General features: G+C 35.5%; 1 protein-coding gene across 4 annotated transcripts in view; it reads left to right on the forward strand.

The window, feature by feature from the left end:
• Positions 1–520: 520 nt before the first annotated feature.
• LOC117413738 (ubiquitin-like modifier-activating enzyme ATG7) overlaps positions 521–22,337 on the forward strand; it is a 49,089-nt gene continuing 27,272 nt past the window's right edge. Inside the window, exons 1-17 of one of the 4 annotated variants that reach the window (XM_058999814.1) lie at positions 521–597; positions 3,438–3,637; positions 4,121–4,175; positions 5,021–5,138; positions 6,053–6,130; positions 6,687–6,803; positions 7,429–7,575; positions 8,117–8,205; positions 8,684–8,805; positions 9,643–9,733; positions 9,866–10,010; positions 10,361–10,519; positions 14,510–14,704; positions 15,173–15,379; positions 15,852–15,967; positions 19,702–19,777; positions 22,229–22,309. In XM_058999814.1, coding sequence (XP_058855797.1) covers positions 536–597; positions 3,438–3,637; positions 4,121–4,175; positions 5,021–5,138; positions 6,053–6,130; positions 6,687–6,803; positions 7,429–7,575; positions 8,117–8,205; positions 8,684–8,805; positions 9,643–9,733; positions 9,866–10,010; positions 10,361–10,519; positions 14,510–14,704; positions 15,173–15,379; positions 15,852–15,967; positions 19,702–19,777; positions 22,229–22,309 — 2,058 coding nt within the window. In that variant the 5' untranslated portion in view covers positions 521–535. Of the gene's footprint in view, positions 598–1,317; positions 1,424–3,437; positions 3,638–4,120; positions 4,176–5,020; positions 5,139–6,052; positions 6,131–6,686; positions 6,804–7,428; positions 7,576–8,116; positions 8,206–8,683; positions 8,806–9,642; positions 9,734–9,865; positions 10,011–10,360; positions 10,520–14,509; positions 14,705–15,172; positions 15,380–15,851; positions 15,968–19,701; positions 19,778–22,228; positions 22,310–22,337 lie in introns of those variants that run through there. The other 3 variants (XM_058999815.1, XM_034023036.3, XM_034023037.3) reach the window with 3 other exon arrangements.

The raw sequence follows: 22,337 nt of genomic DNA on the forward strand, positions 1-22,337 counted from the left end.
TAAATGTAATTAAAATATAGGCTTTTAACGATGTGATATAGGAACATTTCAAGATTTACAGGATTATTTTAGATTGTTGTCCTTAAAGTTAATTTAATCGTTTAGTAAAAAGGGACAGTTTGGTTTAAGAACATCAGAAACACCTAAAGGCGCCTTTGATTCAAACCCAACCAATTAAGAACCTGTAAAGATAATTTTATACTGCCAAAAGAAAGGTCTTGTTTTCATAAAGGTTATATCTGTCGGATATGCAGATGAGTCTGACTTGACAGGTTTATCGCCCAGGGAGATGCTGGCTGTCTTGGACTGTTACTGTTACTGACATTTGGAAAGCCAGTTTCCTCTGTGGGGGGGAATCAATGCTCCTGAGTACAGATCATCACCATGCTTTCCAATCATTTGCATCTCCTGCCTGAGAACTGTGTGTATGCTGTGAATTACTACACATTTAGATGGAGTAACATACATCGCACAGCATTCCCTATTCGGTGTGATTGATATGCAATCTGGAGCTTTACAGCTTTTCATCCGGGACATGGCTGGGACTAGAGGGAATGGATGCATAACATCAGCTGCAAACGCCACCTCGTTCAGACAGTATGTTGTTCTCCTCAATTTCGCTTGATAAGAAAATAAAATAATTATAAATTAATTAACACGTCCAGTTACCGTCATAAAATAACGTTTTAGTTTCTATGTTAAGCTCAGAAATGCTACACTTTAAATCGCTGAGCTTTTGTGGTATTTTTTTAAATAATAAAAACTAAAAGAATAAAGCAAACTACTACAAAAACAAAAAAACTTTACATGTATTGTCTTTGTTGTAGTCGTTCACAGTGCACCTATACTAATTATGCACTTGTCGTAGTAAGTGGCAAAATATCTCTGTATATAATTCGTTCGTTAATTGTCTTATTTTGATTCGTCCTGTGTTGCTGAGTTGTGGTCTTAGTCAACTTGTAGAAATGCAACCAGTCTTTGTGAAAACAACTGCAGCTAGAGAATGGCAGAAAGAAACAGTACTCGGAAAGCAGTTACAATACAGTTAAATTCAAATTAAAAGACACTGGTAATGTTAATCTGTCACCATTGCTTTTGGTGACCTCCCTCACAGACCAGTGTCCCTTTAATAAATAATGCTCTTCTCTTTACCGGTTTCTTATTACAAATACTGCATTCATACTATTTTATTCGGGAGAGTTGAGAAAACTTAATAAAGCAGACCCACGGATGTGAATCTACCATACGACGATACTCCTGAATTCTGCCTATCTCTTCACTTTGTCCAACCTCCGGCCTTTTCAGAAATCCAAACTGTTGCGCCCATAGGTTGCGCCTCGGCTGCGTCTATACGTCATGATCATGTGCCTTGGTCACGCGCATAGAATAAGGAAGTCATCCCCTGGTAGGTAAACACGTAGGAGTACGTCTGCTTTTCCTTGGGTTAAGAGTTACTGTGAAGCTGTTGATAACAAAGTTTAACTAAACAGTTTCTGTGACAGAGTGTTGTATTTGATCGGTGTGAGCGAGCCGTTGTAAAAGTAAAAAAAGAAAAAAGAAAAAAAATACAGACAAGCAGTTACGTTATATAAATATATAAATAGTCACTAGCAGGTCCCCTGTTGAATTGCTTAAACGTGTTTAAATTGTGTCTCATGAAATACACATCGTTTATTATTGTGCTGTGTAAAGCGTCTTATCTACACAATTTACATGATGAATGTGTAGTGCAGGCTATGTGTACTGGTTTATCAACAGAAACATTCTAATAGTCATCGAAAGTAAAGTTTTTAATTACGTTTTCATGTATGTACAAATTAAACGGTATGCTATTGTATAGTTATCTGCAGCCTGTTTTCTGTCCTCATTACTTGCACAGTACCCTGGATGTCATTACTTATGAGCAGACAGGAATAAACGTTTTTAATGGTGATAAGAAAACAGGATCTGAAAATGCAATTTAAAGTGATATTGTGCAATTTTCAAAGTAATTTATGTTGAAATAACATGTTTATTTGTTTAAAATAGTGTGAAATGCATACAGAATTATCAGATTAATGAGAATGGAATGAATATCTTCTGCAGTTTTATTCATGACTATATCAAAACTAGGCTTATGTAATAAAGTTACAAAGTAAAGCTATTTCTAGTTTGCAACACAAAAGCTGTTTTTTCTTATATTGCAGGAAGCAAACATTTCACAGCAGCATTAAGCTTTACAACTTTAGTTCTGCTTCTGACATGTGTACTTACTTTACTCTAAGAAGTGCAAACAAGGTTCTATTTTCTTACTCCTAGTGGTATTATCACAGTATTTCAGGTTTGCCTAGGCTTGGGCAGTATATGGACATAACCCTGTTTTAAACGTATCCTGCCCATCTTTTAAGTCCCTAATTCACAAGTTATGATTTGGCTTAGGGGTCCTAAATAGATCTGTTGATCTTCATTCATGAGCTATGTCCCTTTCCAAGATATATTTGGATTACATGGATATTGATACTTTTGCTGTTTTTAGAAGCTGTACGGAATTGCAGTTATATCTCAATATTGCACGATCAACGATTGGACCCATAGCATTTGGCAGATCTGAGAGTTTTCATTACCGAAATCTCAATGCGATTTTATGGTCTGCGAGAAGATGACACGTCAATATATATATATATATATATATATTACTTTCAGCTTGTGAATTAGGTCATGCATGTTACAAGAATTAGAGCCAGTTTAGCAAATATCATTCCCAGTTTTTAGGTCATGGCCATATAAAGAATTCAGTACTGATGGATTTTGCATCAAAAGCGTAGATGGGTGACTAAACTGTTGAAGGATTGTTATTGCAAGTTGCTGGGCACTGATGTCATTTCAGAATCTGTTTACTAGTAAAACCATTCATTCTGTTTGCATCACATTGAACAAAAAGACAGCCACCTGTGTAATTTGGCTATGAGCATCAATGTGATGACATTTTGTTTGCATTTCACCCATACCCTAAGGATGAGACCAGTGTAATTTCTGCTCATATGAATATTACTTGGAGATATAAGAATCAGGATAATTTAATCTGTATCAGATATGCTGAATGCATTTGCTATAATGCATAAAGTAAATTGGCAGGTAAAAAACAATGAATAGCAATTTCTCTTGTCTATTGCAATTTGTCAGTGTCTCTGTGCAATGCATTGTAGGTCACTGTCTTTCTCCATGCTTAATGGCAATTTGTATTCATGCATAAAATGAAACTCCCTGTAACATTATTTATCTAAATGAAAACTCAAGAGTTTATTTTATGGCTATGTAACTGGATAGCTTAATATAAAACACACATCTCTCATGACTATGTAACTGGGCAGCTTAATATGAAACACACATCTCTCAACCTCAAGACATTTCTGCCTTGCCTACAGTATTATCCTTTATAATAGTATTTTTCATTCTAGTAGAAAGTCTTTGAAGATAAGAATGGCAGCTGTGTCCACAGAGAAAAGTGATGCCAGTGGAGATGACATCCTGAAGTTGCAGTTTGCCCCTTTTAGCAGTGCCCTGGATGCAGGCTTTTGGCATGAACTGACCCAGAAAAAACTGAATGACTATAGACTGGATGAGAGTCCAAAAAGTATTAAAGGACACTATTTCAATGGTAAGTATACCCAATTAAATCAGTAAGAATGACTTCATGAGGTAAAAAAAGGTATATTGCATATTAATGGAGACCCTTCCACAGAAAATGTTTGGTCACCAGCCTTGTAATCCAACATCCAAGTCAATAGACCAAACAGCTAACATTTTGTGCACACTTCCCAGTTATTGTAACCATTGATCATATTAAGATATACACTGTAGAATGTTATACATAGAGCATATACTGTTTTCTGTAATAATAGTCTTGGTGTACATTCTAACAATGAGCTTAGAACTCCAAACAATTATTGCACATAAGCACACATTCAGTTACCAAATAGTGATGCACTTCAATAGAAAATATACAGGTACTTGCCCCTAGAACACTTACTTATTTTCATCAATACTGATAATAGTAAACTAATAATATCAATGATCTAAAATGTGCAGTACACTCTTACTGTACATGAAATATAACCTTACATTTATTTTTATCATAAAGGGGATCCTTCTGGACTGCCCACACGACTATCCTTGGAATTCAATGCATTTGATGTGTAAGTAATTAATTTGCCCTTTTTATAAAGATTTGTTATGAAGAAGTACTGTATAATCTAATATCAAAATGCAAAGCCAAGAAGTTGTTTTGGCTAGAAATAAATAGCTTTTGAATTTCTGGTTTGTGCACTGTAGCAGTGATTAAATCCAGTCGATTTGGTGCATAGTGATGTATGAAATCTGTCAGTGAGTGTAATGCTTTTACACATATTTTAAATTAGAAATGTTTATACTCAATGAATGGGTAACATCCACAAAACATTTACTTCAGTGGTGCATTTGTGCCATTTAAAAAAAAAAAAGGAAAAACAAACTGTTGATGTTGCAAAACGTGCAATAAACAATTCACTGTGTTACTTCCAGGCCCCTACAGATCTGTAGATGTAATACCAAATGCTTATTTATTTATTCCAAGTGTAAATATTGTTTTGCCGTGCATCCCAACCTGGTGGTGGCCCATGATGTTTTCACAATGGACTATTTCCTCAGTCCGCAACTGATTACATCTGTATTATTGTGTTGGTGCCTCCAAACCTGTGTTCAGGAAGGGTGTCTAAAACCAACGGAAATGTTAAAAGCAAGGGAAATCCTTTTTACGTTCCTTGTCGTCCCAAAGAAATTTGAAATGAAAGTGTTTTCAGCATAATCTAAACACTTGTTGAATTTTTCCCGCAGTTAAAACAAAGCTCTACATCCTCTACAATCACAAATGAGTATTAATCAAAGGCTACACAGTTATAGTGGATGTGTGCCAGTGTATCCAATGGCTGTATTTATTGTTTATAAAGAGATGCAAGACATTATTAAATTGATCTTTTTAATGTAAATGTTATTCTCTCATTAGAGATGGCCCAACTCCAGCACGCTGCTGTCCAGCAATTGGTACTCTGTACAATACAAACACTTTGGAATCCTTTAAGACTTGTGATAAGAAAGCACTGTTGGAGAAAGCAGCAAAAGAGGTAAGACAATTATATGTTAAAAGACAAAAGGCCCTGTTTAGTAAAGGCACATTTTCTCAACATAATAAACCAATTTCAACAATATAAACCTTTCAAGAGAATTGCTCAGAACAGTAATTTACCTACTCCTGGCTGGATTTATTTTTGTATTGCTAGTTTTAACCAATGTGCCTTTGCTCTTGCACTGGTTGCTAAATAGGTTCCAATTTAAGGAATTAGTACTCTAGTTTATGTGTGTGTGCCAGTTATTTTAATGTATTTTGATGGACAACCTTTCCTGAGTAAGTAAACAGACATGGTTTCTCAAAAAACATTTACATGATACTAAGTGCAGAATTTTAATGGGAACTGGTAACACTTAGAACCCATTAAGCTGTTGCATGGCAACCTGTCGCATTCTACGTGCTTTCTAGTAATAAGTAATCTGTATGAGTATCTGCTAAAACGTTTTGGTAAATGCAGAAATTATAAATTGCTCATTGATATAAATTATATATGCAATACTCTTAATTATGTTTTTATAATTATACAAGAAAAAAACAGCAACACATTCATTATCTTCATGGATAACAGTGATCAAAGCATTTCTCTACAGCATTCTAATAAATATAAGATTCTAAGTACTGAAGTAATTTGTTATTGCTGAAGAACTACCTTGAGACTGTTAATTGATCAGTTACATTGATTTTCCTGTGTGCGTAATTACACCACGTCAGCATAATGTCTAGTGATGCACTTTTCAGAATCTGATTTGGTGGCATCAATGCATGACCTGCTTAATATTTCATTATACTTAGGTCTTCTCTCTAGTAGATGCAACAGTGTAGAACTGTTGTAATGCCATTACCTGTTCCACATGTTTGCATTCAATTGTCAATTTTTGCAATGAAAACATGGGTTTTTATTTCCAACAGATTTGGGACGCGATACAGTCTGGTATTGTGCTTGAGACACCTTCCCTTTTAAACAAATTTCTACTTCTGACTTTTGCAGTAAGTAAGCGATGTATTATTTAGAGAGGAGCTGTTCATTTACATTCTTACGTTGTACTGTTTTTGGTTTCTTTAACAGCTGTCTAGAAAAGTGTCATACATCCAGCCCTTTATTTAACCCATCAAATCAGATACATAACCTTTTGTGACTTTAAAACTTTTTTTTTTTTTCAAAAGTTTGGAAAAAGTATATTGCATTTTGATAAAAAAAGAATCTCAGTTCTGTTTAAGAAAAATGAGTTAAAATATACAAATTAAATTACTGACATACTGTTGTAAGCTACACCTACACCACAGAGAAAGCTTGGGTAAACTTAAGACTGTCTGCTTGATGTTCTTAATCTATAGAATTTCAAAATAAAAGATCGCTATCTCTCAACGATGTGCTTTTCTACAAGATTTACACACAACCTCACACCCTTTCTTTGTTTTTCTTGTTTTTTAAATTAATATCCATACTAAAATTAATGCCTGTATATCTGATTTCATTGTATTACCCCCCCCCCCCCCCCTGTTCGTAGCATAGCATTTACATGTGTAATACATGTTGTTTCAGGATTTAAAGAAGTATCGTTTCTATTACTGGTTTTGTTTTCCTGCCTTGTGCTTTTCTGAAGGGATTCACATGGTTCAGCAGCCCGTTATCCTTGAAGAAAAGTTCTCTTCCAGACAGGTGTGGAGTCTATAATTGAACATATTTTACATGTGAATGTTTACAGAAAAAAAAAAAGTTTATGTTGGCTCTTTATCCATTTTTTTTCAATGCAGTTATGTATGTGGGTACACTTTTGTTTTTCAGGAATGTAAACAGGTTTGGATTTTGTTTGCAAGAACTTTGTCAGTCTACAAAGATTCATGCTTTAGATAAGTTTACAACACATAAATAAACTGGTTGCACAATATGAGGGGGGGTTGGCTGTGAGACTACTTGTTAATTATTGTATTCACCCTTGCATGGGGATATAGTGGAGGGCGCACCTACTTCACACTTCACATATATCTGGAGAACCACGTCTCCAGTTGCCATTAAACTTACTATTAATTAAGTACTAATTATTGAGTGCTAAAACGGGTTATTCCCAGTTGATAGAAAATACTTTTAAAAACAATAGACTTCCACAAATGTTCATATAAAGTACAATTTATTTATTAAAACTGTGAATTTTAATGTAATTTAAAATGTAAATTACTGGTAATAGAAGATAAAATGTCCAGTTCAGTGATCTAATAGTTATACTGCCTCATGCACAGGGGTAAATTGTTGTTAAAGTTACTGTATATCAAATTTGTCTCCAAAGATTCAAAAATTACAAGAAGCCTACGAGGATCTTTGCCATACAGATGGAGCTGCTGCACTTCCATACTTCCTAATAAAGTTTACAGATGATTCAGTTTCAGTGTCTCCTCTAGGAAAATGGAATGACTTCTTCAGAGATCAAAAAAAGGTACAATAACAAAAACAAAAGAAAACACTGTGCAACCTAAATGCGACTCTGATGGCTATACATGGTGTACATTCAGAAAGTTGTCAAAATAAGATATTTCTGCTGAATAATACTTACTAGATTACTCTCAAATTGATTTTCAATAATCATGCTTTTTATTTACTGATGTTTTCATAGAGTTCACACAAACTTTTTTTGCATAACTGAGCTGCCTTGTGGTGTATCGTTGTTAAAGTGATTTTTATTTTTTAATCTTTTACTATAATACTGTAACCCAGGTATAGTGAACACCATTTATATCCCCTTCAGTCACAATGTTTTAAATGTGATTTTAAAACAGTTTGTGTGAACGCTATGGAGTTCGAGAAGCTGCCCTGCCAAAACTGAAAAAAAAAAAAAAAAAACACTTTGCATTATAAAATAGACACATAGATAGGAAGCTTAATATGGTGTAATTATACACACAGTGTGACTGAAGGGGATGTAATCCACAGTCTTGCTCAGATGTTCTCAATATTAGTATCTCAATTCTTGTCCCAAGGTAACAGTTGGTGTCTATGATCCTTGCACCTTGTCCCAGTATCCTGGATGGCCCTTGAGGAACCTCCTCATTCTTGTGGCCTGCAAATGGTAAATAGAACAAGAACATCTGTAATCTGTATTCTTTTTGCATGAGCTGTTCAGACAGGCTGTTTGTTTAAACAGAACAAACACGATTGTGTAAGTGAATTCCATTTTAATCAGGATTTACTGTACCTCAACAAATGTATTTAGGTTGTTAATTATTACAAATACTGTACATCTATATAAAGGATTATGCAGTATATGTTATACAGATTTATATGAAACCTTGATAGCAATCAACTCTATTTTAAACAAAAAGTTCAAACCATGTGGAACACATGACCATGAAGCTTTGTTTGTTGAACTTTAAATGGTAACAAAGTAAAGTGGGTCAAACTAAAATGGGATCTCTAAACTGCTTTTTACATTACACATAAATACCAGTACAAGGAAGGGTCTTTTGTACATGCTTAGGATAATGTAGAGATTGATAGAGACTGACCTACTCATTTATGTTGATCTTTGATGTTGTTGACATTGACAGGGGAGGTGTCCTTGATTCAATTGAAGTACTCTGCTTCAGAGACAGGACCATGCAAGGAGTGAGAACTACTAAGCACAGCATCTTCTTTGAATTAAAGCTCCCCAAGCTAACTGCTGGCTCAGGTAATCTGCAGCATTTCTCCTTCTTTCTAGAACAAAAATATATCCTTTTTTAAACACACCGGAATAAGATGAAATACATTATAATATTAATAGTTACCTTTGATGCATCTAGTTTTGATCAGGGATGTTGAGCATTGTAAGAGATGCAATTTATGTTCAATTAGAGAGCAAAGAGTTTTCATTATTAGATGTTGGTTTAATTAACCTTTTGCTGAGATGTCTGTGTGGAAGAGTAATTTATGTGTAACATGTTGTCTATGGTAAAAAAAATAAAATAAAATAGGCTTGGTTGTTATCAATAAGTGTACTCTTCTGCCAACAATGAATTAACAGTCACCACAGATCTATCACATTTGAAGTGAAATTTAAAAAAGAAAATAAATAATTGTTCCTCTTCATTGATTTTATCATATCAATTATGAATGCCTGTTTACCTGTTTAAAAATACATAAAAATCTAGTATAAAACATATATGCATGCATTCAAGAGCCCTGCTCTCAAAAAGGTCCACTTTAGTTTCCACCTAACAAAAACCTTTGGATAAATGAACTTGTGATAAGCTGATGTTATACTCATCAGAGAATTCCCTTGTTACAGCCAGTGTTACAGACTGTGCATTTCAGGTGATAGCTGCTGCTTTAGCAAACAGCAAGTGCTTTAAGTAAAGCATGGCAGTGCCAGTTTCATCGGCAGTGACAAAACTGTTGGAGTATGAGCCTGCTGCGCCAAAACATGCCCCTTTTCCAGGGAAGAATTTTTAATTTAAGAAAAAACTATAGATGCTTGTTTGCATTTAAATACTGATAGATGATCTCCCTACACCTTTTCTATTCTCAGACTGCCCAAAAAGTGTTGGTTGGGAGAAAAACCAAAAGGGAAGCATGGGACCAAGAATGGTGAATCTCAGTGAATGCATGGACCCTAAAAGGTATTGGTTATTCTGCCTACATAATTCAAATGTGTCATCTTCATCTAATGGTATGGCTGCACCTACAGCTGTACATCTCTGTTAATGCTTTGGTGGTGTAAAATAATGTAAAATGTTTTTACTTTTGGAAAGACTGGCAGAGTCATCAGTTGATTTAAACCTGAAACTGATGCGCTGGAGATTGGTTCCGTCTCTTGACCTGGAGAAGGTTGTTTCGATCAAATGTCTTCTTCTTGGAGCTGGCACCCTGGGCTGCAATGTTGCAAGGACCTTGATGGTAAGAGACGGATGGATTAGGGTAATGCTGTCTGGTAGGGTAAATAAGGACATGCCTGCTGGTCAGGGTTTTATTGTGATGCAATTCTGTGGTACACATCATTGCGGTTGTTGAGAGAAAACCCTGATAATATGAGAGTTAATATGAAAACATAACATGAAGAAAGAGGATTTAAAGAGGAATCTCTAGGTCCAGAAGTAGTGAACAGTAAATAATGCGCCTAGAAAGTTATGTGGTGTTTTGCTGGTTAGGATCAGTATATGATTCAGTTTGTCTGTTGACCTGGCATCCGAATTGTATATACAGAAGGGTGGTGAAATGTTAAAATGTGTTTTCTTCTCCCTGTTCAGGGTTGGGGGGTAAGACACATCACTTTTGTGGACAATGCAAAGATCTCTTACTCTAATCCAGTGCGTCAGCCTCTGTATGAATTTGAAGATTGTCTAAGTGGTGGAAAATCTAAAGCTCTTGCAGCTGTGGAAAGATTAAATAAAATCTTCCCTGGAGTGGTAAGTGAAAAACCCCTATGACATAATTTATTATATTTGTGAATGTCTAAAGAAAATTGGCAGGAGTTAGCAGTGATAAACATGTTATAAATAAACCTAGCTGATGCTTCACCTTACGGTTAGTCATGGAATGTGTTTCTCTTGTATAAACCTTAAATAAAGGTCTGGTTCTTGCATACTACACTCCTGATTGCAGTTCAGTTAAAATATATCTGCATTTCTTGTGAGACAGACTGTAAGATTGTATTTTCCTATGTGTATATTTAGACATATTGACCAAACTAACATACAGAAAAACACGTGGACCTACTGTTGCTTATATAGTCCCGTTTGTTACTGTGAGGTTATTATATTTATGATTTTAATATACCTTTTTTAACCACAAATTAAAATTATATATATATATATATATATATATATATATATATATATATATATATATATATATATATATATAATATTCTTTTATATTGCAAATACAGCCAAAAAGAAAATGAAAGCTGAATATCTTTGAACGAAGTATGTGTCAAGCTTGTTGATATGTAGACATCAAACAGTCTGTACTTGGCATTTCAAGACTTGAGAAATAAATTCATAAATTGTAGCTAAAGGCAGGAAGACCCTCTAATTCTCTGAATGCCTTAGTGGTTTATTTTTTCACTGAAACAGCCAGATATGACTTCCAAACCAAAGGCTGCTAACCCCAATTTAAACATTTTTAGTTAATGAAATAATGTGTTTAACAGTTTTCAGATAACCCTCTGTGTCTCTGCGTCTCCCTCTGGCTTTGATTTGCCCTCCCTTTCTGTTACATTATGTATTTTACAGACGTGGGTGGCTTCAAAGACCCATTTTTAAATAAAATGGGCAATTTACTAATATGTTATATCTTCATGGCAAAAGTTGAAACAGTCTTGTGAATAAGGCTCTATATGTCAAAATATGTGTCTTCATTGCAAGTAATGTGAAGAATACATTCTTGCTGTCTGTTGGTATTTCATTTATTTCATACTGTAAGGAATTATGAACTAGGAGCTATGAGACACAGAAAATCTGTTACACAAGCACACTTATTTTGTCAGTGAAAACCCCTTTTAGAATTAAAAAAATACACACTAGTAGCTGTTATGTTACATTCTTTTGAATGAAATAACACTTCCTCATTGATGCACCAGCAATTAGTCATGTAGAAAATACAAATAATAAAAAGCATTGATGAAGATTGTGGGAGTAGGGATTAAGGGTTAATTCCTCCTTTTTTGCCGAGTCATTTGTTTGGAGAAAGACTGGTTTAAAAAGGCTGTGACACATTTGTAATATTTGTTTGGAAATACTGTACATTTTAGATTTGAGTAATCTTGTGTGGACTTACCACAAATGTTGTTTTCCATACACTTGATTCATGGGGCTGGAGAATGTCATTAATTGATATTGAACAGTGGTCCGTGTAGTGGGCTGTTGGGGTTTGAACTCAATGGAGGTGAAGGTAGGGTTTTTACTACATGTGGTCAACGTCTGAGCAGAATGTTTAAGTGGCTAGCACTAGGGACTATTTTATTCTAACCTTCAATGTCATTTGCTACTGTGGTATATTAGGTCAGGAATTCAGATATGCATATATTTTTATAATAGAAAAAATATCTAAACACCATTATTCCACACTGGCCACATGCCGGTGTGAGTCACAGTAGCTTCCGCGTTCCATAATGCCTCTTCTGGGTTTGGGTCTAAGTGTTATTATTGCACTGTTCATGCTAGTGGGGAATATCACCCATGATTCAATGTATTAATCAGTTTCTACACCACCACGCTGAAAAATGCAAAGATTATATATATTTTTTTGCAAGTGCACACATATTACAGTAAGTCGTTGTACATTTTCTTTGTTTTACATAATGTAAACCATGCCCTCAGCTACATGTATTGAGTATTCTTATTATCTTCTACTGATTATTCTCAAGCATTTTCTCAGTTGTTTTAATATTCTCTACATGTCTCTAGTGGGCAGGGGCTCATGTAAAAGCTGCCAGAGAACTAAATTGAAAGCTTTAATGCCATTTTTCGAATGCATCACATTTTATCTTAACATAGAATAACTCTCAATAAATTCAGAACATTTTTTTAATGAGTTGGTATTATAAATCAGTAGGGCTTAAAGGAGGGATTTGAAACCAGCAGGTTTTCATAAACGTTTATCACAAATAGAATGTCACATTACTGAATGTGCAACATGACTGATGAACAGTATATGAAGGGTAAATAAAAGAGAAGATCAAGTTTGACTTGTGTTGTTCATGGCCACAGCTTGGTGCATTTTCCTGCTCTCACTAGATCTAGTCTTTTTATTCTACTCTTCATTTGAAAAACGAGGTGTTCCCCAACTATCTGCACAGTGCTCTTGAGGAAGGTTGCCTCCTGACCCTCTGATTGCTTGGGGACAGATGTGCATGTCAGGAATTGATGTAGCCAGGGAGGTTGTACTCAATTCATTTCTCATTGTTCCCAGGACAGAGTAACATGGGATCCCCAAAGGGAGATAGGTTCTTATGAGACACAGCTGTGTTGCAGTGTGTTTAACAAACAAACAAAAAATAAGTTAAACCTGCATTTTCTAAAATTGAGATCCTGGGTCAAATCCAGATATTCTTCCCAAAACCCCTTTTTCCCAGCAAAGACAACATGGGGTAAGTTTGCTACATAAAAAAGGCTCTAGCTGGAGACTGCCCATGACTTGGAAAACCTGCAAAATTAGGCATTCTGTTCAGCCATGGTTGATTGCAGTTGATGAGACAAGGGAGGTGGAGGTGGGGATTTCTGTATAGAAATCCAAACAAATAAAAAAAGGCTCAGCGGTAGATTACTTTGTAATAAATGAGCTAAATCCACAAGTTGCTGACTGTCAGGCTCATGTTCGTCATTTATTTGAGCTGTTGATCGCCATCATGATCCTCATCAGCAGCAATTACCTCTCATCTGCAGGGCTAAAATATCTTAATGTATTGGCAAGTCTGCGTCAGTCGTCATATCCTGTTTTTTTTTTTAATGTCCTGCTTAGTATGTATCTGAAGCCACTGAACCCTCTGTAGGGTTTGCTATGCAGAATGTGCACAGCCTATTAGTCACATTGTTACGAGACAATCCCTTGTTTAGCACCTACTCTGATTTATGGCAAGGGTGACAGCTTTTTGTTCTTATTAACTGTAGGGTGTAGGGCAAGGTGAAGTGCATTCAAAAGACAAGTAGCTCAATAAATGTTACTACATTCTGTGAATGTGATATGAGTCTAATTCTCTACAGAGCACAAATTTGTATTATTTATATGACTGTCTGTATGCTCCCCGCCAAGGTTATTTATAGCTGCTTGACTGGAATAATGACCAAATTAACCATCTCGTCTGTCATCCCCATTTCACATGTATGTCTATCGGTGACTGTGCTCAGGGTCAGGGCGATTACTGTTAATCACACTGGGGAAGGTTTCAGCAGGGAGGATGACCTTCTTTTCTGCCTACTTTACACCTCAGATAATAGGTTTTTTGGACATTCTAATTGGAGAGAAAATACAAATTGTGTTTCTTAGACCTAGCAGGGTGTCAAAATAAGAGGGATGAACAAATAGAACGGTGACCATTTATATGAATTACGTTATTGCTATTTCACTTGAAATGTGTATTCTAATTCCCTGTGGGGGGGATTGCCAGGGGAGATTATTACCACAAATCGAAGACTCAAACTAATACAGTTAGTCCACAGAATAACTGGATTGAAAGCCATACCTCTTTAAAGTGTTCACCAACCTTGCCTGTGGCTTAAAATAAAAAATAAATATAATACTGTTACGCTTTGCAAGACACCGGCATGCTTATATTACTGGCCATTTCAAAATGCCCCCCCCCCCCACTAGGCTGTAATAAAGTAAACACATGAAATAGATTCTTACAAGTTATACTTGTAGTTAAGTTATTGTTGTTTTTTTGTTTTTTTTTGTAGAATGCCCAGGGCTTTAACATGAGTATTCCCATGCCTGGTCATCCTGTGAATTTCTCAGAGGTAACGATGGAACAAGCTTGCAAGGATGTAGAACAACTCGAGAAACTCATTTCTTCTCATGATGTTGTTTTCCTGCTAATGGACACTCGAGAGAGCCGATGGCTTCCCACTGTCATCGCAGCCAGCCAGCAGAAGGTAAATTGCAGAGTATGATCAGTTATCTAAGTGCTTGTTTGTTTCTAAGAAACACTATTCTAATGGGTCACTTACAAATCAGATGTAAGGGGACATGGCGTAAAAGATGATACTGTATGTAATGTTCTAAGAATACTGGACACGACTTGCTAAGCCTTTACACAATAAAAAAAAAAAAAAAAAAAAACTTAATGATACATAACTTCAGCTACAATACTAGGTTAATTCAATAAAATATAAGATGCTGCCTTAGAGGCTAATGGTGTGCTAGCAAGAGACAGGTACTGATCATCAAAAAGCCTATTCTTGCAGCTAACATTTTTTATGTTCTGTATTGGTGTCATGACCAAATTCATATCTCTATGATATCACTATTACAGTACATACTTTCAATACACAGCTACTGGAAGAAAGTAAGAATCAGATAGTAATTCAGTTCCCGATGTTTTTTTCTTTGTTTTCCTCTAGCTGATTATTAATGCAGCCCTTGGGTTTGATACCTTTGTTGTAATGAGGCATGGCCTTAAAAAGTCTAAAGAGCAAGAATCAAGTGAATCGGCTGGTGCTGCTGCCTCCTGCAGTGCAGTGTCTGCCCCAGGGACCTCGCTCTTTAACAACATCCCTGGCCACAAACTGGGCTGCTATTTCTGCAATGATGTGGTGGCACCCGGGGATGTAAGTGTTACATTTACAGGATGTTGATAATAGATGCTAAAATAAAAAAATAAAAATAAAAACCTATGTCTAATTTTAGAAATTCATACTGAAGTACAGTGCATCCTTTATCTCGCTTACACAAAAAAATAGAACATTGAAGGGCATTGGATTAGTGAAAAGTCCACATACAGTAAAGTTTAGTACATGTCATGATAATATAGTGAAATAATTATTTGTGACTGTAGAAAGACACAGTGAAGCGAGGCATCTGCTTTCTCCATTCTTTTCTTTTTTTTTAGCCCCAAGTGGGAGCATTTTAATTTTTAGAAGCGGATGTTTGAGTAAATAAATGCACCTTCAATTACTAGTGACTGTAAAGATCACTGTTATGAATGCTGGATTTGCATAAATGTGTCGGTTTACTATCTTTTAGTGTAAAATATATATATACGTAAAATATATATATATACGTTTTTTTTTCTCCTCCCAGTCAACCAGAGACCGTACTTTGGACCAGCAGTGCACTGTGAGCCGACCAGGTTTAGCCATGATTGCTGGAGCTCTCGCGGTGGAGTTGATGGTGTCTATATTACAGCATTCAGAGGGGTAATCCAACAATTAATGGCAGATAGTGTTTTTTCACCTGTTGCCAAGAGCTGTGTAATTAGTATAACCTTGCACTAAAAAGTACTACATTTGTCAAGCATATAGTAAAGACAACATGTTGGGTGTATGCTACAGTAGTATCTTAGTGTTTGGCCGTGGAGAATCAGGACATGGACAGGACACACTACAACGTCATGGTTTTGCAAACATAAATGTTAATGCTTACTAAAATGGTACTATATAGGGAGTTTATAAAGCCAGTACAATAAACACACACTCTGTTTAGCCAGTTACTGTATTGCACTTTTTATGGTATTCAACCTGTTCAATAGCTTTTATATTTATATTGCAAGTAGCACATGATTTACAAGAGTGTAGAGTTTCCTATTGCCTTCTGTAATGACAGAATTACCAATCAGCAAATGATGGATGTTGCACTTAAGCAGTGATGCGTAAGTAAGAGATCTTTACCATATGGTAACGTCTGCCTTTTGAGAGAAATGTCTAGAGAATGCTGTTTTAAAAATATTCTAGCAGTCGGTTCATGAATGAATGCTAAATAATCAACTTTCAGGAACTCTCTGTTCCATTTTCTAATTAAGAGATATTAATATTATCTCATGTATCTGCTCTGGAAGTACCTTGCTGATTACGTTTGTTTTCCCTGCTGGATCTGTTTTTCACACATTCTCGATTTTTTATTCCTTCAAGTTTTAAAATCCTTGTCTGGTCAAAGACTCGGATCCTCCGTTGATTTTGTATTGGATGTTTTGTATCAACTGCCTGAAGCAAAATGTGTGTATAAAGGGATGCTACTAAAACCTAAAACTAAATACAGTGCACGCCATCTCTCTCCGAATGCACAACAGCATGATGGTAGTTTGAACACTTGATAACTTTTATATATGAAATCAATTATAAATATGGGAATTATTATAAGCAGTTATGTTTAGGTGTTGCTTTAGTATGCCAAACACCTGACCTGCGTACGGTTTTACTTAGGTCGGTCTGTAAGTCACCAGATCATAGACTAGAACTGAGGCTCTGCACTATGAATATGAATCATGTCTTGAAATCATAGACTGATTGCAGCTAATTAGATGAACAAATGAGCATCTGTGAAGGGACTAATAGATACAGTAGATCATTCTTAGTATGATTATTATTTTAAATTCGGTATAGTTATTTCTGTAGAAGAGTTGTATGTAATATCATTCCATAGCTTTACAATCCTACTTTTGGACTCTTCCTGTAGTTTAAATAATAATGATTCATATGATAAAAATAACAATAGTGAAAGTTTCAGCCGATCTATGATATTAAGAAAGTGTATCTTTTGAAGTGTAAATCTGTAGCTGGAACAATTTTTTTTTTTAAATTCCTGATCAGTATTTTTTGTTACAGTTTATACAATTCAGAACATGTAATCAGGATTGACTGACTAATAGAATGCTATTTCTCTCTCCCCATCCTGTGTCTGCTGGTGCTGGTGCTGCCGGTGGTGGTGGTGGTGGGGTGTTATTGCTTTGTTCTTTGTTATGAATGTTTGCTCCGTGGTATCGCACTTATGTGTGTCATTCGATGTCAGGCTGTCAGTGTTCGTACTCTTTAATAATAATGTCACTCTAAAACGCAGGCGTTTATATCAGGCTAATGGAACGCAGCTGCACAGTTGCTTAAAAATAAAAACTCAATATTCTTTATATAAGGTAGCAGGTTGGATCTTAGTGGATGCAGGAGAAAGGTAACCAGCTGTGGAGCTCTTAAAATAAAAGTAATAAAAAATAGATTTTGGCTGGCATTGATTCAGAATGAAAGAACTATGGATAAGAAAATGCCACTTTGTACATCATAGCCACATGCCGACATTGAAAGGATCATACAGAGGTTTTCGATACTTCTAGTAATGAACACTTCATTCGGATGTGATGGCCACATTTGTTTCTAGTTGACGAACATTAGATGCCAGATGAAAACATGATGCTCAACCCTTATTTCTTATTTCAGAAAAATACTGCTCAAGCGTTCTGGACACATTCTGATATTTTTAAGTTTAGGCAACTATCTAGTCTGATTATCTGAATACAAATAATGTGTTTGTTTGTAAATATATTGGTCTTTCTGAGGAGTTTGATGAAAAAAGACAGTGTTTCATAATAATTAGAAAATAATATGCACTCCCCTGGTCATTGCTTTTTATGCCATCTATATGATTTGCTACCTTTAGTGTTAAAGTCTGGAGCAATTACCAGTCTGCTAGGTTGATGTGTTATTCTGACAATAAGAAGCAGCTAGCTAGTGTTGAAAGAGAGAATGGAATTCCTGTGTCATGTACAGGCAGATAAATCTGATTTGCATGTTATTTAGCTGACAGAATTTGGTTCCAGCATATTTAAATCCAATTTAAATTAAGTAAATCCCCACAGGTCTGCAACATATTGTCAGCAGGTGTTTAGCCAGTGAGTGTTATTACGCAAAAGCGCTGCTGTTTATACAGTAAGTCCATTTTAGGGACCACTGACTAGGCATTGCGATCTGCTGATTGTTGCTGACACAATGAGGAAGGCCATCCTTAAAAACTCATTACAAAAGAACTAAAAAAAAGAATAGTATTGTGTATGATTTTATTTTTGTGTTACTTTCAGCCTAGGGCATTTTTTTCAAATGAAAAAAAATAAAAGACTTGGTATTTTGTATTATTATTATTATTATATTATGGTGTATGTGTTTTTTAGGACCAGTATGAAAGGCTGAAGGTTTTTGGTTCAGGACTGCGCTTTCTCATGGAGCGGTTGCCTTTTAATTGTATCCTTGTTGATTACACTTTTAAAATATACGCACCTATAGCTTTAAATGTAATATTATTTTCATGCTAGTCATTTTGAGGTACATGCAGTGTACAATATACTTCAGTAGTATTTACACATTTTCAAACCTAATTAAATTGCAAATTGAAGTGAGCATGAGTCATATCACTTCAGCTATAGCTGCTGTGTGCTGGTAATCAGACTTTAAAGTCTTTGTAGATAAAGGGCTGCAAGTGGACTTGGTTGCAGGTGCAGGTCATAAACATTTGCCCAGTAAACCCAGCTAGAAATACTTACTGGGTGTAAAAGCTGAACTGGTAATGCAAGCCCAGTAAGCCTAAATGTAGTCATTGGACAGTCACTTCATACTGTTCTCTGACAATTAAGACAACTGAAAAAACTGTATTTCTGTAACAGTACTTAAACCACATTGTGGTATTTTTGCCATTACTCCTGACTAGGCATTATGCCCTACAAATACATGTGCCTAGTAGATGTAATGTAATAGACAGATTGAGTGCATCTGATAGGTTTCAAGTAATGCAGTCGTTGCGTGGATTAAAATGCTGAGGAAACTTTAAAAAGCTTTGATTCACTAGCCCATCTATTTATTCTTCCTTTGACATGCTGTAGCATCAGGGTCAAAGTCACCCAGCATTGCTTGAATGAATTCAAGACCATAATGCAGCACTGCATGATTATGGAATGGCTTGAGAAACAAAATGCAGAATTCATTCTAAATGGGGCACACATTATGAGCAGCCTAAAACACCAACTTCTTATGAGTTTAGAGAAAGCAAGTACTTAAATACAGTTGAGTGTTCAGATTCTGCATTTAGCGACTTGGAAATAAACACTGAAGCTGAAACAGAATGACATTCTTAGTAAATGTTGTCTAAACCAACCCCAATGTTTCCTTATTTACAGAGGTTATGCAGTAGCCAGCAGCAGTGATGACAGAATGAATGAACCTCCAACCTCTCTGGGGCTTGTTCCTCATCAGGTTAGTGTACTGGAAATACAGCAAGAGCCTTCAGCTCAGCTGCGGTACTGCGACTTACAAAATTGAAAACAATTCAACAAATTCTCTGTACACTTGCACGCTACCTATCTATTTGTCTATATTACTTACTTTTGCCAGGGAGATTGATTCTATTGATTTTAATTGATGCCCAACAACCCAACAAAAGTAAAATGCATACTGTTTGAGCAGTCTTTGGCTTATTTATACTATTTGAAAATCTAGTGTAGCAAAAAAATAATGCTAAACTATGAACCTAGTTTGAGTTTTAATAGTTGGAGCTGCCCATAATGATTGTTAATAGAACTGTAAATGGTGCAAATATACAAGCGTTAGTAATTTTAAAGATTTCTGCCGTAATGTATACACAGATGTGCTAATGGAAAGGTCAGGGCTTTAAATTACACCTTTAACCTGCATCTGTAAGCTATGCTTTCCACTGAAAAAATAGGTTTCCGTATATACAAATCTTTGCATATGTTATAAATGCATTAGACTGCAAGCATGTACTGACAGTATGACTTTCAGCCCCAGATGTCAAGAAAAACAGACATGACAGCTTCATGAATTGCAGAAAAGAAAAACTATGTTGCACAGCCATCAGTATCATACTTCATTTCTTCCAGAGAAACTGTGATTTGGATGAATATGAGGGGAGTTTGTCACATTGTATTACCATTTTTGGTTAATGCATCACCGTCATCTGTTTTCAGCAGAATTAAATCCTGGATAATACTGTGTGTTCAAAACCGTGAGAGTGTAACACTTTTTTTCCTGTAATAGCAATTTAAAAATAGTGTGAATTTGAAGAGTAAAGTGGTAATTTATTATAATGATGAGATTATTCTGAATCAAATTATTTAGCATCTACAATAACAACAAATGAACTGTAGAGGTGATGTATACAAAAAGGATCAGTTCTTTAAAGATACGTTTAAAATGACATACATTTATATGTTTAGCAGGGCTGCCTTTTATTGCTTTAAGGGTGTGTGAGCACTTCACTGATCTAAACTGGAGGTAAAAAAGTGATGAAGCTGGATTGAGACTTTTAACATAAGGCGACACTGCCACCTTGTGGTATCAGCTTGTACTGTTCAACAAAGCTTTGAGATGACATGCATCTGCTGTACCAAGGACTGCCAAACACCCACCGTACATCATATTTCCTAGGCCCTACTTGAATCTTAACCTGGAGGGTTTTAGATTGATTAATCATTCTTGTGTCAGCTCTAAGGAACAAGAATGCTGCAGCCATATACATACAAATGGAAAGTGGATGTGGGACATACTGTCAAACAAGATTAAAGGTGTTTTTTGGGGGGGTTTGTACATCCTTTAACCACAAAATGCTTGCTAGTCCCTGTTTTTATTAAAACTATCATAGCCAATCAGCATTAGCTTACTTAAACCTGCTCCATAGCTGAGAGATCACTTTCTTGAAATTCTGGTATCTGTATGTGCACTGTTCAGAAGCCAGCATTGAAATATGACACAGTATACTGCTATTTCAGTATCATGGGCGAAATATCACAAAAACATCTCAAGTCTTGCAGTATGAAAACACTTGGCTACCACTTTGATTTCTAAAGATGAGCCCAAAAGTCTGTAATGCATTTGTTTGTACTGATACTAGCTTTTAAAACTGTAGCTATGCTTACAAAGATGTAACTTGTTTATTTTAATTATTAAAAAAATAGTAATAATTACTCTACCTAAAGGAACTAACTGTTCTATTGAACTAAATACCAACATATACACAATACTGCCACCATGTAGATAATTAAACATAACCAATATATAAAACACCAGAAAGGATTAATCATTTTAATGATTAACCATAACTTGAAACATTAAATTAACATATATAGTAGTACTAAATACATTGTGTTTGAAAATGTGTCTTTAGTACTAAGGTTATTTTTAGTACTACAGAACGTGATGGACCATATGTTGAAGCAGATGCAAATTCTATTTATTTTAAAAGATATACAATGGTTTTAACAGTATAATATGAGAATAGAACCATTCAAATAGGAGCAGAGCAGTTTCTTATACTGTTAAAATTGTTGAATTTCTTTTAGAAAAATTGTGCCTTTCCACTAGCTTCACAGCGACACATGGCCGTAATATTTAGCTTTTTTTCCAATGACACGGTCAGATTGTCCCTCATAATATTTAAATTCCCTGCAAGAAGTTAATCACAAAACCTGATTCTGAAAAGCTATTCAATTCTGCTATAGGTGTTCAATCTAGTGCTATAGTAAATAAAAAAACAGAACTAGAGTGAATACAAATGATGAAGAATGAACACCAGGTGGTGCTAGAATCTAGCATGACTTTAAATAACAAAGCTCAATAATGGGTTGGTAGAAAGCAATTGGTTACAGGGTTAGAGTATTGTTATGTACTTCTTAATTTTTTCTTTTACAGATCCGAGGATTTTTGTCACGATTTGACAACGTGCTCCCTGCAAGTTTGGCTTTTGACAAATGCACAGCTTGCTCACCAATAGTAAGTTGATTTTGCTGCTGGTTTTGAT

The sequence above is a fragment of the Acipenser ruthenus genome, chromosome 25, assembly GCF_902713425.1.
Source record: "Acipenser ruthenus chromosome 25, fAciRut3.2 maternal haplotype, whole genome shotgun sequence".
NCBI lineage: Eukaryota > Metazoa > Chordata > Actinopteri > Acipenseriformes > Acipenseridae > Acipenser > Acipenser ruthenus.